This window comes from Rhamphochromis longiceps, linkage group LG7 (genome assembly GCF_057381845.1).
Source record: "Rhamphochromis longiceps isolate RC_006_pf linkage group LG7, R_longiceps_female_GT1.1, whole genome shotgun sequence".
In the NCBI taxonomy this organism is placed as follows: Eukaryota; Metazoa; Chordata; class Actinopteri; order Cichliformes; family Cichlidae; genus Rhamphochromis; species Rhamphochromis longiceps.
In genome coordinates, this window is record NC_140563.1 from 50,373,434 (window position 1) to 50,387,013 (window position 13,580).

A 13,580-nucleotide genomic window follows, 5' to 3' on the forward strand; every position below is an offset into this window, starting at 1 on the left:
TAGTTGCCAACTGGTCTCCAGGTCAGTGTGACTGGGGCCTCTGATTTATACATGGAGCCTTACTTCACTGCTGTGACATCAGTGTCCCTGTCGTCTTTAAACTATTAAAGTCAGATTTGCTGTGGACCAGCACCAGACCAGAACATGCGGATTAAATTGTGACTTTACTTGCTCACAATAAGGGTCTTTCAATTTGGATGCAACCGCCTGGCAGAGGGTTTTCGGCATTCTACTACAAAACAGTTTTTCCCATCCGGCGTCATCCACTGCAGCCTCGTACTGATGGAAAACAAGAACATGGCTTGTTATGAGGAAGCCAATAAAGAAGTCTCAGAGAAGCAGAAAGAGCAAATGAAAGGGGAAAAACAACACATTTATTCCACTGGTCTAAATGCGGCCCTGCAGTTTGAACACAGCATACAGACAGAATTTGGCAGACAGACAGGAAGTGATGAGAGGGGTGTATTCAAAATGAGGTGAAAGTCAGAGCTCTACAGAGATGCTTGTTGTCTGTAAGCGTGGTGATGAGGTTTAAATTTGAGCAGTGTGACAACAAGGGGCTTGAACAGAAGCATCCCGCATCAATACAGGGAGGGGAGGCTCTCTGTATTTTTAGCTTTTCTGGAAAGTTTTACTTAGTTACTCTGTCTCAGAGGAACTGGGGAAAAAGTTGCAAAACAGTTCAGGAAAAAAAAATCTCAGACTTTTATTCACCTGTGCTGAGCACTCTGTGATGTTTTTCAGCTCTTAGCTTTCCCTCCACATCTGGCTGATGTGTGTGTGTGTGTGCTAAACTTGAAGAGGTGAGAAAGAAAGGAGAAGGGGAGGGGGCTTACGAGGTGAGTGCACCAAATTGAAAACAATATTTAGACTGTCTTCATTTTCAGCTGTTTGACAGGGAAACGCAGGTACAGACACAGCGGACCTTTTGTTTTCCAAACTTTAAACACCAGCCACGGCGCTGACACGTCACAACATGTGCAAACTCTCACGGGCCCAAGCTAGGGAGAAGAAGAGTAACAACAAAGTGAATGTGCTGGACACTTTTAAACTGTATGAATAATGTTGTGACAGATGTGTGCCTGTGGATCCTCCTCCCAACTGGAGCATCTCGGAGGTGCTATAGCTCTCATAGACAGAAAGTGTTGTCTAGATATGTAGGCCATACATCGGAAACGCATATCAGAACGTCCCGGTGACAAGGATCGCTCTGCAGTTCTATTTCCCGCAGTGCTCTTAAATCCTCTCAAGAATGTCAGATATCATCATCATAATATTTCTGCATGGCATGACAGAGCTCAGAACAATGCAGTGAGCAAGCAGAGCAGCAAATTACGACTATCTTAACAAAAAAGGCATCCGCTGCTCGTTCATTCTACACATCTAAGCTGCTGCTAAATGTCACTTCCCTGTCACCCAACTGTGATTAATTATCTGAGCAGGAAAGACTGCCTGCTGTGGTTTTGATGGAGAAAACGCATGCAGCTTCCAAAACGCACAAAGCTCCAGCAAGAGTTCAGAGTGTGTCACTTTGTCTGCGTTTGCCCCCAGGCTCAGTCTTCGGCTCTGTCACCGAGCAAACCGCTGCTTTTTAATTAAGGGAACAGTGCCCTGCTCGTTTACAGAGACTGCCACTCCTTCATTCATGAGAGAAACTCCTCACGTTGTTGTGGACAGCCTCGAGCTTAAATGCTACTGACTGAGTCAACTGAAAAGCTGACAAACTGTTGCATAAGTTAATAAGCAATTAATCTCTCAGCATTTTCTCACAGTGAATGTGTTTTAATGTTTTTCTGGGTTTAAATCTACAGCTTTGGGGCCTTTTTGTTTTTAAAGAAAGGGTATAGCGCCCTCGTGTGGTTTTCTTAGACATTGCAATGCCAGTAAAATGTCAAATGAACTTTTAAAATCTGTGAAACTATAAAAATTAGACTTTTTGGTTTCATTATAACACAGAAAATTTGCAAATATAAAAAAAAAAAAAAATCAGCTCCAGACGTTTTTAGCCTTTGTGCTGCGAGTTAAGATGACCTCTTGTCCTTTTCAAATATTGTTTGAAATAATGTGCAAGTTTAGTGCAAATATGACTTTTATTTAACCTTTGCCTTAGTTTTACATATCTTCTTTTAGTGGGAAGCATATTTTAATGTACTTTTTTCGTATAGTATTTGCCAACACTCTGCAACTAAAAGTAACTTGGTAGAGAAGAGCTTCTAAAAAAAAGTCCAGATGCTTGTGTTAAATTATCCTCAGTGATAATTATTTAATATATTTCATGTAAATAATTAATTTTCATTTTAGAGCTAGTGGGGATTATAATTGAATCCTGCTCTTGTGATTGCTTCCCATCTGTGTCTGATCAACAGCTCTGGGGAGGGCACCTTGAAGACCCGTGGGTATCATCTGTCACTGAGGTGGACGCTTGCTCCGATAATCATGCTGATGTAATTGTATTCACATGCGTTAGGAAGCTAAGAGTCCCAGAGAGCTCGAAACTTGAAACTGAGACTATTCGTATCATTGTTTTTGTTTGAGTGAATGACGTGCAAACTGGCCATGCTGCATAATACTAAAGGAATCCCTAATACTTTGCGTCGGCCTTCTTATTAAATAACTTGAACTAGTAATGACTGAATGTCGGGCTAATAGTACTGATAACTATTGGAGGCTGAAGACAGACATGCAATTTCAAGACCATGGACCACTGTGCCGTCTTTCATGAGAAAGTGTGGGCTAAATTAAAAGCACTCAAAGCTGATGAGTGAGTGATGGATGGAAGTTTTCAAATAAAAAAACGTGGCTAAGAAATATGACAGAGTGATAATATAAGCCCACAGGCAGCAGTGTTTAAGGTTGAAGAAGCCCCTGTAGAGTCATTAAGAACACTTATGAATCTGCTGTGCTGACATTTCAGTGTCAGGACACACGGAGGTGGTTTTCATAAAGGCTCTCATGTCCTATTAGTCACAGATAGCTTCTTCTATACTGGCACAGACTGAAGGTAGTCGATGCAGCTTTAAACTTTAGCCCACTGTCTTTTTACTGTAGTTGTGATTATTTCACAGGGCTGACAGACCCAATCAGTTCCTCATGATATCATGTGCGTATGCATCCATCTGTAGTGCTACCGTGGCCTCGTGTTTATGAAGTCTCTAAATACCAGGTGCTATTTTAACCCCATAATATGCTCACGACTTCCATCCGCACTTCTATTTCAAGCCGCTATCCAAAGAGAAGCAAATGTTCCGAGCGCACATTTCCTCCTTATTCCTTTGCATTAATTTGCAATGCAAAAGGGAAAAAAACACACAATTTTATACCTTGTTGGTAATATTTTAAGCTTGTATGTATTTTTATTTTTGTTATTTAATCCCATGCCAAGCCTTAAACCTCTGCTACTCCAACATGCAATTTATTTCTATTTTTTTAGCTTTTGAAAGGGGGCAAATCAATAAATATCATAACTTACACACATCAAAAACTATTTGATTTTCCTAACCGTTACCTGAAGGTTCAGATTGAGAAAACTTTTGTTCATTTAAGTAAAATGCAACTATGTGGGACTCCTGGTCATAGCTTATTTACACACATTATCTCTTTTTAGGCTGTAAAAGGTAAAACAGAGGTGCTTGTCTGCATCTCCATTAATGTGCAGCAAACCCAGCTACCAAACAGCATACACAGTGAGGGAGCTCCCTGCTACATAAATGGAAAAAGCTTGTGAAAATCAAATAATTTCCCCACCTGACACCACCTCCTACACCCACTTCACTGAATATGAGTCAATCCGCACATACATTAGGTCAAATTAAACAGACAGAGATGAGCATGCTTTCTGTGTTTCAGACTCCATGTTCTGATATGATGATTTAATCGTCATTCGGACGCGTAGTGCCCACACAGCATCTAATGCTCCAGAAATCTAGGAGCAATGTGAGCAACTTTATCGGTACGTGCATTATAAGTGTAATGGATTTTATTGATATTTTTGTGGCAAAATGATGTTGCCTGTAGAACTAAGGGTTTGATTTTTGCATATGAAGCTGTCAACTATCCCTCACTGTACATCTCCCATTAGCTTGTCTTGTCAGAGCCTGTGGGATGTTTTTCAGTGCACTTTTTTTCCTCTTAAGAATTTGTTTCTATGACATTTTGAAAAAGGTCACAAACTGAACTCATTCCTCTTGCTCTTGTGCTTGTCTATCAGCGTGTTGGTGTGCATGTATCTACTGTATCTTCCCAGTGTGCACATGAATTCAATAACCTGGTGTCTGTTCCACACCAGCATATGGCCTTGGAGCTTCTGTGGGTCACATCTCTCGTTGTTGTTGCTCTCTTTACATCTTGAATTTATGCTCGCGATCACACCGAGACAGAAGGCCACCTTCAGACACACATCGTGGATCAATGCTCAGCTTTAAGTGGGTGTGTCTGATGATGATTTAATATTATTAAAAAAGTAATAGCCACTAGATTGGTTGGTGTGTGTGTGTGTGTGTGTGTGTGTGTGTGTGTAAAAAACAAACGTGGCAATAGTCACGATGGCAGTTTCTTCCCATAACCTTTTTGTATTGACCTATTCATGGCATCTGTAAACTAAATGCTCCTTAATGTTCTAGATCCACAATTCAATTACGGAGTAGTTCCCTCTAATGTAACATCCAACATCAAGAATGGTGTTTTCCAAAACCCCACAGTGCCTCATTAGTGACATTTTTCCCCAGGAAGGACTTCGGGGGAGGATGTTTGTTTTTCAGACGGTGTTTAGAACTGAGCGCTGAGGCACAAAGTCTGAAAAGATGAAGCATCTGATATGAGGGTTATTGAAATAACAGACCAAATACATCGTATTAACACTGGGATGCTTTGTTTTTTCTTTTTATACAGTTATCCCAGTAGTTATCTGTTAGATCAGTCCGTCGTTTTGGCCTAATCTAAAATATCCAACACAAGCTGAAATGATTGCTATGAAATGCTATACAAAGTAAACTATAAAAAGCTACTGAAATTGGTGCTTGTTGTATTTTCTGCTCTGAACAATTTAAGTAAGTTTGATGGTGTTTTTAACTTTTCATTTTCAAGGAAACAGCTTTCTATACAGTTATGAGTAAGCATTTCTGTATGCAACACTTTTACATTTTTCTTCACAGTCACTTTATCACTTAGCCAAAATGTGTAAATAGACGACTAACCTGTCCAGATTGTGCCCTGCCTCTTTTTGACCACTTGAGGGCAGCAGAAATAAGTTGTGACAATGTTGACATTGGTCAGTAGGCCTAATCACCTCATAAATTATAGTTTATGCTTGCCTATTTAAATATCAAGAAGTAATAGTAATACAGCCACATTACCATTAATTTTGGGATCTGTCTGCCCAAAATATAAATATAAATCTGATATTATCTGGCCTTTGTTTTGTTTTGTTTTTACGATTTATTTAGCAGCTAAATGCTACCCTGTGTTCACCAGCTGTTTGAGTGCTTTAACCTGAAACAGCTGTCTGCTTTGGCAGAAACCAATGTTATGAGAGCACTGAGTGTGCCAAAGCAATAAGACTGCAGGCTGGACAACCATATAGTGCTAACTGGAAGTCATTAACTGAACGGCATTCCTAAACACAGGTCATTGCTCTGGTTTTGTCACTTCATCACTGCAATATTCAAATTCTTATTAAAATTTGATAATATATCATTAAAATATAGATAAATTAAATCAAATATACATTTAAAATATTGATAATAAAAGAATTAAGTGTATGAATTATTAACAAAATAACAGCATTGATATTTTTTGACATGCGTTTGTTAGCATACTGACGTTAGCATTTAGCTCAAGGTTCACTAGCACCATGACAAAGTCAAGCATTATCTTAAATTTTGCGTTAGAAGAGAACAAAGTTGTTATGGCAGTGGCCAGTAGAATAAATGCACATTTGTCCAAATCATTCATCTTTAACCAGAAGTGGGCGTCCAACTAAAATCTGTCTTCACTATCCTTCTTCTAGCTGTGGAAATGGCTAACTGAAGGCTGGCAATAGTAGGTAAAGTCTTGCTGCCAGTGAGAAAGTGTGTTTAGAGGAGGGGATCTAATTTATCCTATGTTTTTGGCTACTACTATATTATGTATGTATGTGGCACCATCGCATTAGCTCAAATCACGTTTTTAGTTCAAAAGATTTTCAACACAGTCTGTAAACTTCCTCTGCAGTTTGCTGAAATAGCTAGAAAACGCATTACTACCAGTGAAAAAAATGTTTGGATAACGTTGGCTTGCTGTGATTTAAAAGACTCTTCGGTGTCAGCCATGTTTAGGATCACTTCCCCTGTATGGGTGAATGGTGGTAGTATAGCATTATGAAGTCTGAAGGGTTTGTTCAAACCGATTACAGCTCCCTTTCCCTGAAAGCATCTGACAGGGTGCTGGAAAAGAAACTCTGACTGACTGGCAAATTGATTTGAAGAGTAGAAATTTTTGCTGGCTCTCAAAGCACAAGGATAATCTTTTTTTCCTCCTCAAAGGTAGCTGTAAGGGTAGCAGGAATCGCTCTTGATTTCATGTGGCTTTGTAGAAAAATGTCACTAAGTTCCCCAAGGTGTCCCACACTCACAGGAGTTTGGGCTGTCGGAGCTGGAGCCCAAGCTGCTTAATCATCCATAGAATGAAAAAAGTGCTTGCCTGCTATTATTTGGTTTATTAAAGAGAAAAACTGAGCTACATGTCTCTTTGACAAGGATTAAGGAGGTATCTGAAATTTGTGAAATATATTCCTGTGCTAACAATGCAGATCCACTTTGCAGTGACATCTTTCTTAAGTGTGCCGTGGATGGATTTATTCAGAGCAGAGACAGAAGACTGCTATGTGACCTGTCTTCTTGTGCTAGCAAACAATGCTAAAAAAAAAAAAATAGCCAGAGCCAAAACTGCATCTGGCAACTGTAAAACCAGAGCATGTGCACTATTCTGGTTTTTTACCCCAAATGAAGGATACAGGAGTCATACGCCTGCCAAAAAAAGTAAATGATTGAGTTTTTTGTTGTTGTTGTCATTTTGTGCTGCAGTTTCACATAAATGACAGAGAGCTGCTTCTGTGACTCTTAGTGGACTGTGAAACACAAGAAGCTGCACATTTTGAAAGGAACTCAAACTACCAGCTGAAATGTGCGACTCATCCTCCTCCACATGACAGCGCACATCTGTCTGTCAACTATAATTCAGAGAGCAGAGAATCTCACACGCACACACGCACACACACATTGCACTCTTAGAGACTTGTTACTTTCACTAATGTTTTTCATTGTAATTGGAAAAAAAAGGGTATAAATTGTGTTGCAACCATTAAATTGGGAACTGTTCACAGCCTACAGACTGTCATTTTAACAATTATTGCAAACCAAACTGTGCAGATAAAACAAATCTGGGTATGACATAAAGTGTGATGTACCTAGACAGAGCGATGATGCCCATTCCTGATTGGTAGGCTTTTCTGTTTATTTCTATGCGCTTCTTCTTTGGCGTAATCTTGATTATAGCTCAAGGAAATTTTATACAAACGAGGCTTTGCAGACACAACTTTATTTTTTTTTTTCGGTGTGGAATCCAAAACATTACATTTTGAATATTTTATCTCCAGCTATTGTGTGGGTTTATTCTGTTTTTTTGTTGTTGTTTTTTTCTTATCAGTCTACATTGATTTTCTCTCTGTTTTACCCTCCCGTCCACACTGAGACGGCGCTTTCCCCAAGGAAAAACGCAGCCTTTTGGAAACGCTCTCGAAAACGCATACATTTCAAAACAGAGCTGTCCCATCGCAGTGTGGACACTCGAAAACGCAGACTTTCTAAAACGATGACGCATTTTAGTCATGTGATGCAGTCATGTGCCCAATTAAACAAAGATAGCGGAGGGCATTATACAGCAGTTGTTTTGACTGCTCTCAATTTTGACAGCCCTAAAAAAGATTAATATTAGTTTGTACACGCTCCAGATAGCTTTTCTTCAAATTCTTTAATTCTCACTCGCTTTTGCGTATGCGCGGAACTGCAGCGTCAGCGTTTTCTGCCGTTTTAGTGTGGACACGCAACTCTTTGAAAACAACTGAAAGCGCCGTTTTCAAATCTATCCGGGCTAGTGTGGACGTAGTCTAACTAACTTCATTAGCTACCGGTAGTTGCAGGGGTTTAGGAGCTAATCTCTAGGCCTGTGTGACTGAGGCTTAACAAAATCCAACCAAAAACAGCCATTTGAGCCTCTCACTGTAGAAATAAGAGCCTGATGTTTTGCCACACTTACTTCATTTTGGTCATCTTTGGTTTGGAAGAGTCTGTCATACACATTGTTTCCTTTGTTACGCTAGAGTATGCTAACTGACTGAGGATTGAAACTAATATCTAAGGAGCATAAAAATGATTTGATTCAACAAATTTAAGTTAAATGATTGTTAGGAGGGATTGTAATATCAACAGCAAACCACTGCACATTGAATTTGATGGTTTGACAGTTAACAAAATACTTTTTTTTTCCCGCGCAGGAAGGCAACTTCCTACGCAAAACGCAACATAAATATAGTTTTTGGTTTTATATGTTAGCAGCAGTTTGATTAGTGGCTTCAGCCCACTTGCATTTCTCTATAACAACACAATGTGTAGTTTGTGTGTTTTAGTGGTGGAACTAAAACCCATGAGAATCCACATAATAGCTCAGACTGTACCCTGTGTTGACTAGGGCCATTTTTCATGAAGTCATGATTGATCAGCTGGTAAATGGGAAAAGGCATTTGCAAAAACAGCCCTAGAGGATAAAATACTGGATGAATGGATATGAAATGTCGCCTGCTACATTTTCATACTTTTCAAAAGAGGCGTTTCACTTAATGATGTCCTCCATTAGCTGTCATTCAGTCAAAAGATGATAAATCACAAGCTTATGCAAGCAAACTACTTTGCATTCGATCTGTGAAGGACAATAAGTGGTACATGCGTTGTTTAGCATAAAGCTAAACACGCCATAATTGTAATGTTACATCTGGATCGAACAGACTTGACAAAAAGCAGGAAAAGGGAGGCCGGCATTTCCAGACAATATGCTGCATGCCTTTTGTATGTAGTAGGTGTTTGAGATGTCCTCCTCACTCTCATTTAGGCTCCAGGATTCCAGACTTCCTCCTTTCTTGTATCCATGCATCACAACATCCCCGTTTGTGAGAATCCATGCCTCTCGATCCTCTCGAGAAAATGCAAAAAACAGTTTAAGCCAGAGAGAGAAGCAGGACAGGAAGCACAGATGCTTACATAACAGCCTTATTCCGGGAGGGGGGCTTGGTATTTGAAACTTGCATACCAATGTCCATTATCAGACTCCCACTCCAATGTCTTTCCACAACCCCTGCCCCCCACCGTGTATCTGATAGGCCAGGTTTCAGTGAGTACACATTTGGGCCTCCACTGAAGTAAGTTTCAGCTGGACTGTTATACTGTGTTTGTCTGTCGGGGCCAGTTCATATGAATGTCCAGACCAATGGTATGTAAACTGATTTTTCCTCTGGGTAAATATTTAGATCTCTTCCCACGTCTTTTTTTTTTTCATGTTTTCCTGTGTTTGACTCCCAACAGGTAGTGTTGGTGTTAAATGTTAAATACCTTTTCTGCCAGCTTCTCTCCCACTTAAAGGAAGCAAGTAATGTGTAGTTCACCTACAAGTCTGGCTTGGACTGAAAAAGATAAGAGGGTTATTAAAGACCTTCTGTTCAGAGGGAGAAACCCCAGTGTCTCTGGGTTTCTTGGCCACCAGTAGCAACAGCCTTGCCGACCCTGTACAGCAGTATTTATAGAGCACTGTGGATGAATCATTCGGCTGAGTGCCCATTCTTCGTTCACCAGATTTACAGGTCCCACTCCAGGGAGGGACGCCTGATTTATGATGCAACCCACCTCCCTCCACCACTAGCTCCCACCCCACCCCACTCACTTCCTTCAGGGGCTCTTCAGAGAAGAGCAGACACACCATCTTGCCTCCGGTTTGCCGTTTCACTCATCGCTTTCTGTCCTGCAGTCGTTTCGCGTGTGTCTCAAAAATGTGCTTCCTCTGCTCTTTCAGCTCCTTTGACAGAAGTATACTGTATATTGAGAAAAAGGCTTCCTGAGAGGTATGCAGACACGCTAGCCTTGGCCTGACCTCGCCTAACTGCCGCTGATCGATGTGTCACATTGACCTGCGTTTGACTTAGCAAAATGAAGTTGTAGAAGACTTATATGACGTGGAGGATAAGCAAAGAAAGGTGGGGGAGAATATGAAGTGCAGCGGACTGTGTTTCAGCAGAAAAATAGGGTGATAGAGCTGCTAGTGGTGCACAACAAGACCAGATGAAGAAGTGGCACGTGGGGGTCAGCAGTAAGCAGCAAGAGCGTGGCTTTCGCTACCTCAGCCTTCACCTGAGAGGGGGCACGTCTTCATCTGCATCCCATGGATCTAAACTATAACCCAGGTGTGTCTTTTTGCATACCAATAATGAAAACCAATATGTCTGTATTTGATTTAGACAGTGTCATTATGAGATGCTTTTTGGACTTAATTCAAAGTGAAGGATCTGACGTCAGGCACAAAGCTGCTTGTAGTTCAGTTGCAAATTTATATATATATATATATATATATATATATATATATATATATATATATATATATATATATATATATATATATATATATATATATATATATATATATATATATATATATAAATAAAAAAAAGCAGAATGTGAGCAGATGGGTGTTTTATAAGTTCCACTTTATGGTTTACAGTTTTTGCAGCTGTGATTGATTTTGAGAAGAAAGAAGTTATTAATTTTCCTTCCATTGGTATCATTTTTGTAAATATGCTTTGTGATCATTGAACTATTTCTGACAAAATAATTAATAACATATATAGTAAACTAGGCATTAATATTTCATACAGAATGTGTTTGACCAGATGGAAACCTGTAAATATTCATGGCTAATGGTACACTAACTGTTAGGGATGTCATACAAACAATACTTCCAACACCATTTGATACCAGAATTCTTAAAACACATCAGTACTGGGGGGGCACTTAGGTACCATTGGCGGTATATGTACCAAGGCTGCAATTCTTTCAAAACTGATGGGGGCAGCATACGCCTACAGATGCTGTTTGTGTAATATATGTGCAGCGTTAGCTGCAACCTGACTTGTCAGGCAGTAAGACTTGAGGTTATCCCAAATTACCTTTTTCTTTGAGACAGTTGGTATAGCCTGTGGTGTTTCATAGGCTAAAATGTTTGCAGTAGCTAACATTATATGAACGCTGAAGCTAACATAAAGTAATATACGTTAGCTTTAGCTAACTAAAACATTATACCTTGTGTCCTTTTGACAAAATATTATGTTTTAAATAATTTAAAAGAAGCTTTTAATAATGGAGGTTGTGACTAAGTACATGAAATAACCTTTTTTTTTTCTTTTTTTGAGAATTATGTGCTTCTACTGGTGGTTTTACCAGCTACTCATTGTATTGTGTCGTCCCTGCTATAGGAGGACTACAACTGATAGCTCAAAACAAGTAACTGTGGCATATTTTTACAAAGTACAGCTAATTTCCGTGATTTTACTTAGTTTTCTCTAAGCCCTAGCCTTGTTTCCCTGTCTTTCTCTAGTTGAACCAAACAGCTCAACCTGTCCTCACACGATTTCAGTTAACTTGCCACCCATTTCTGATTGCTGCTCACATCAGGTGAGAATCTACAGTCTGATGCTCGTGGTTTTTGATGTCAGGGTTTGATGCCATTTTTCTTTTTCATTGAATTAGAAATATTTTAGGAGTCAAAACTAGCTTGTTTGGTCTTATTACATAGACTTTGAGCCACAAAAAAAAAAAACCTTGTTTGGGTTGATTTCACAATTAGAAATAACTTTGATCATCCAGAATATTTGAGTTCAGTTAATTTTTAAACTATTATTTCATCTTTGTCTATGCTAGATCTTTGTAAGGCATTATTAGTGTGGGGGTTTCTTTCTTTGTTTTGTTTTTTATTTTTTACACCTACAGGAGCTGCTCAATCATGGATAACAGGCTGTGAAGCTTTAGTGCAGTTTATACTGATGTTAATGCCAGAGTAGGTTCGGAGGTCTGCAGTTATTAAGTCAGCATTTGGCAACCCTACTAGTGATGTGTCGGTCGTGAACGAATTGGCTCTTAGAGCCGGGTCTTTGACATGAAAGACGCGATCCGGCTCCTTATCGAAAGCTGTGGGGTTTTTTTTCCCCCCTTTCTCTCACCCTCTCTCTCACACTTTTTTTCCGCTTCACTCTGCATGCGAGCTTTGTGCTTTGCACTGGGAAGAGGGAGGAGGGGTGGTAGTTACACTTGCAGTTGCACAGGAGGAGAGAGAGAAAGAGAGCCAGGGACAACAACATCACATTAGAAAGGTATAGTACTCATCCACAACTATTTTTAGTTGCGGATGATAAAGGATTCAGAAAGTTTATTCATGCAGGCCCATATGACAGAGAATGTGCATGTTCTTTTTGTTTTCATATTTTAATTTATATTTAATTGTGTTGTGGTTTGCAGAGTTTTGTGTTGTTTCACTTAAAATTTGTTTAAAAGGAAAAAGCTGAAAATTTAAATAGTTAAAAGTTGAACTGTGACCAGTTGGTTTTTGTATTATGATTTATTTATTACATTTTATGTGGAGTGAATAAATAAAAGTATATTTACGGTGGCCCCTACAGACAAAGCACGTGCAAACTCCAAAACACGTGCAAACTCCAAAACACGTAAAAACTCCAAAACATGTACAAAACACAACAGAAGTGCTCCAGGATGCTAGGGCACAGTGTTGAGCTTTTGTTACCTAGTGGCTACACAAGTTAGCAAGTACCAACGACCGGATTTGGTGTGTGGTAGTAACAGGTAAATGAACTTTTTTTTTTTATTTATTTGAATATATATGAGTGCTTGTGTATTAATACACACATGCTTTCAATTGTGTTATTTAAGTGATCTAGGTAGCTCTGTTTTGGAAGTTCAGTTAACTCTAGGAATATGTTTTGGAGTTTGTACGTGCTTTGTCTCTAGAGGCCACCACATATATTTATATATAAACATATATAAATACAACCACCTTTTTTTTTTTTTTACATTAGTAGTTCATTTTGTGCATAATTTTATATTCTAGGTAATAATAAATTAATTAAAGCAACAAAACAACCTGAAGAGCTGGTTCGGAGCTGAAAGAGCCGGCTCTTTTTAGTGAGCCGAGCCGAAAGAGCCGGTTCTCTAAAAAGAGCCGGAAATCCCATCACTAAACCCTACTCTCTATCTTTACCATGTCATTTCAAAATTACAATTTAAAGTCTTTCAAAGGAATAACATCCATAAACCATACGCAATATATGTAAGTGTGACTCAGTTTGGTTGCACTATGCATATATGTAGCTTTAAAATAAATCTTGCCAGAGGAAGAAAAATCATGCTTGGTGGAGAACATTCTCCTAGCCGGTTCAAATTTCACTTTGCTTGGCTGCTTGGGGGAGATAACAGAACAGAGTCCTGAACTCACAGCTC

General features: G+C 39.3%; 1 protein-coding gene across 7 annotated transcripts in view; it reads left to right on the forward strand.

Moving 5' to 3' along the window:
• The window catches only part of arhgap24 (Rho GTPase activating protein 24), an 89,475-nt gene that overhangs the window by 40,930 nt on the left and 34,965 nt on the right, over nucleotides 1–13,580 (forward strand). Inside the window, exon 1 of one of the 7 annotated variants that reach the window (XM_085414112.1) lies at nucleotides 9,493–9,516. The exons of 5 other annotated variants lie outside the window; for them this stretch is intronic. In XM_085414112.1, coding sequence (XP_085270238.1) covers nucleotides 9,498–9,516 — 19 coding nt within the window. In that variant the 5' untranslated portion in view covers nucleotides 9,493–9,497. Of the gene's footprint in view, nucleotides 1–9,492; nucleotides 9,517–9,979; nucleotides 10,481–13,580 lie in introns of those variants that run through there. One more of the 7 variants, XM_085414111.1, reaches the window with a different exon arrangement.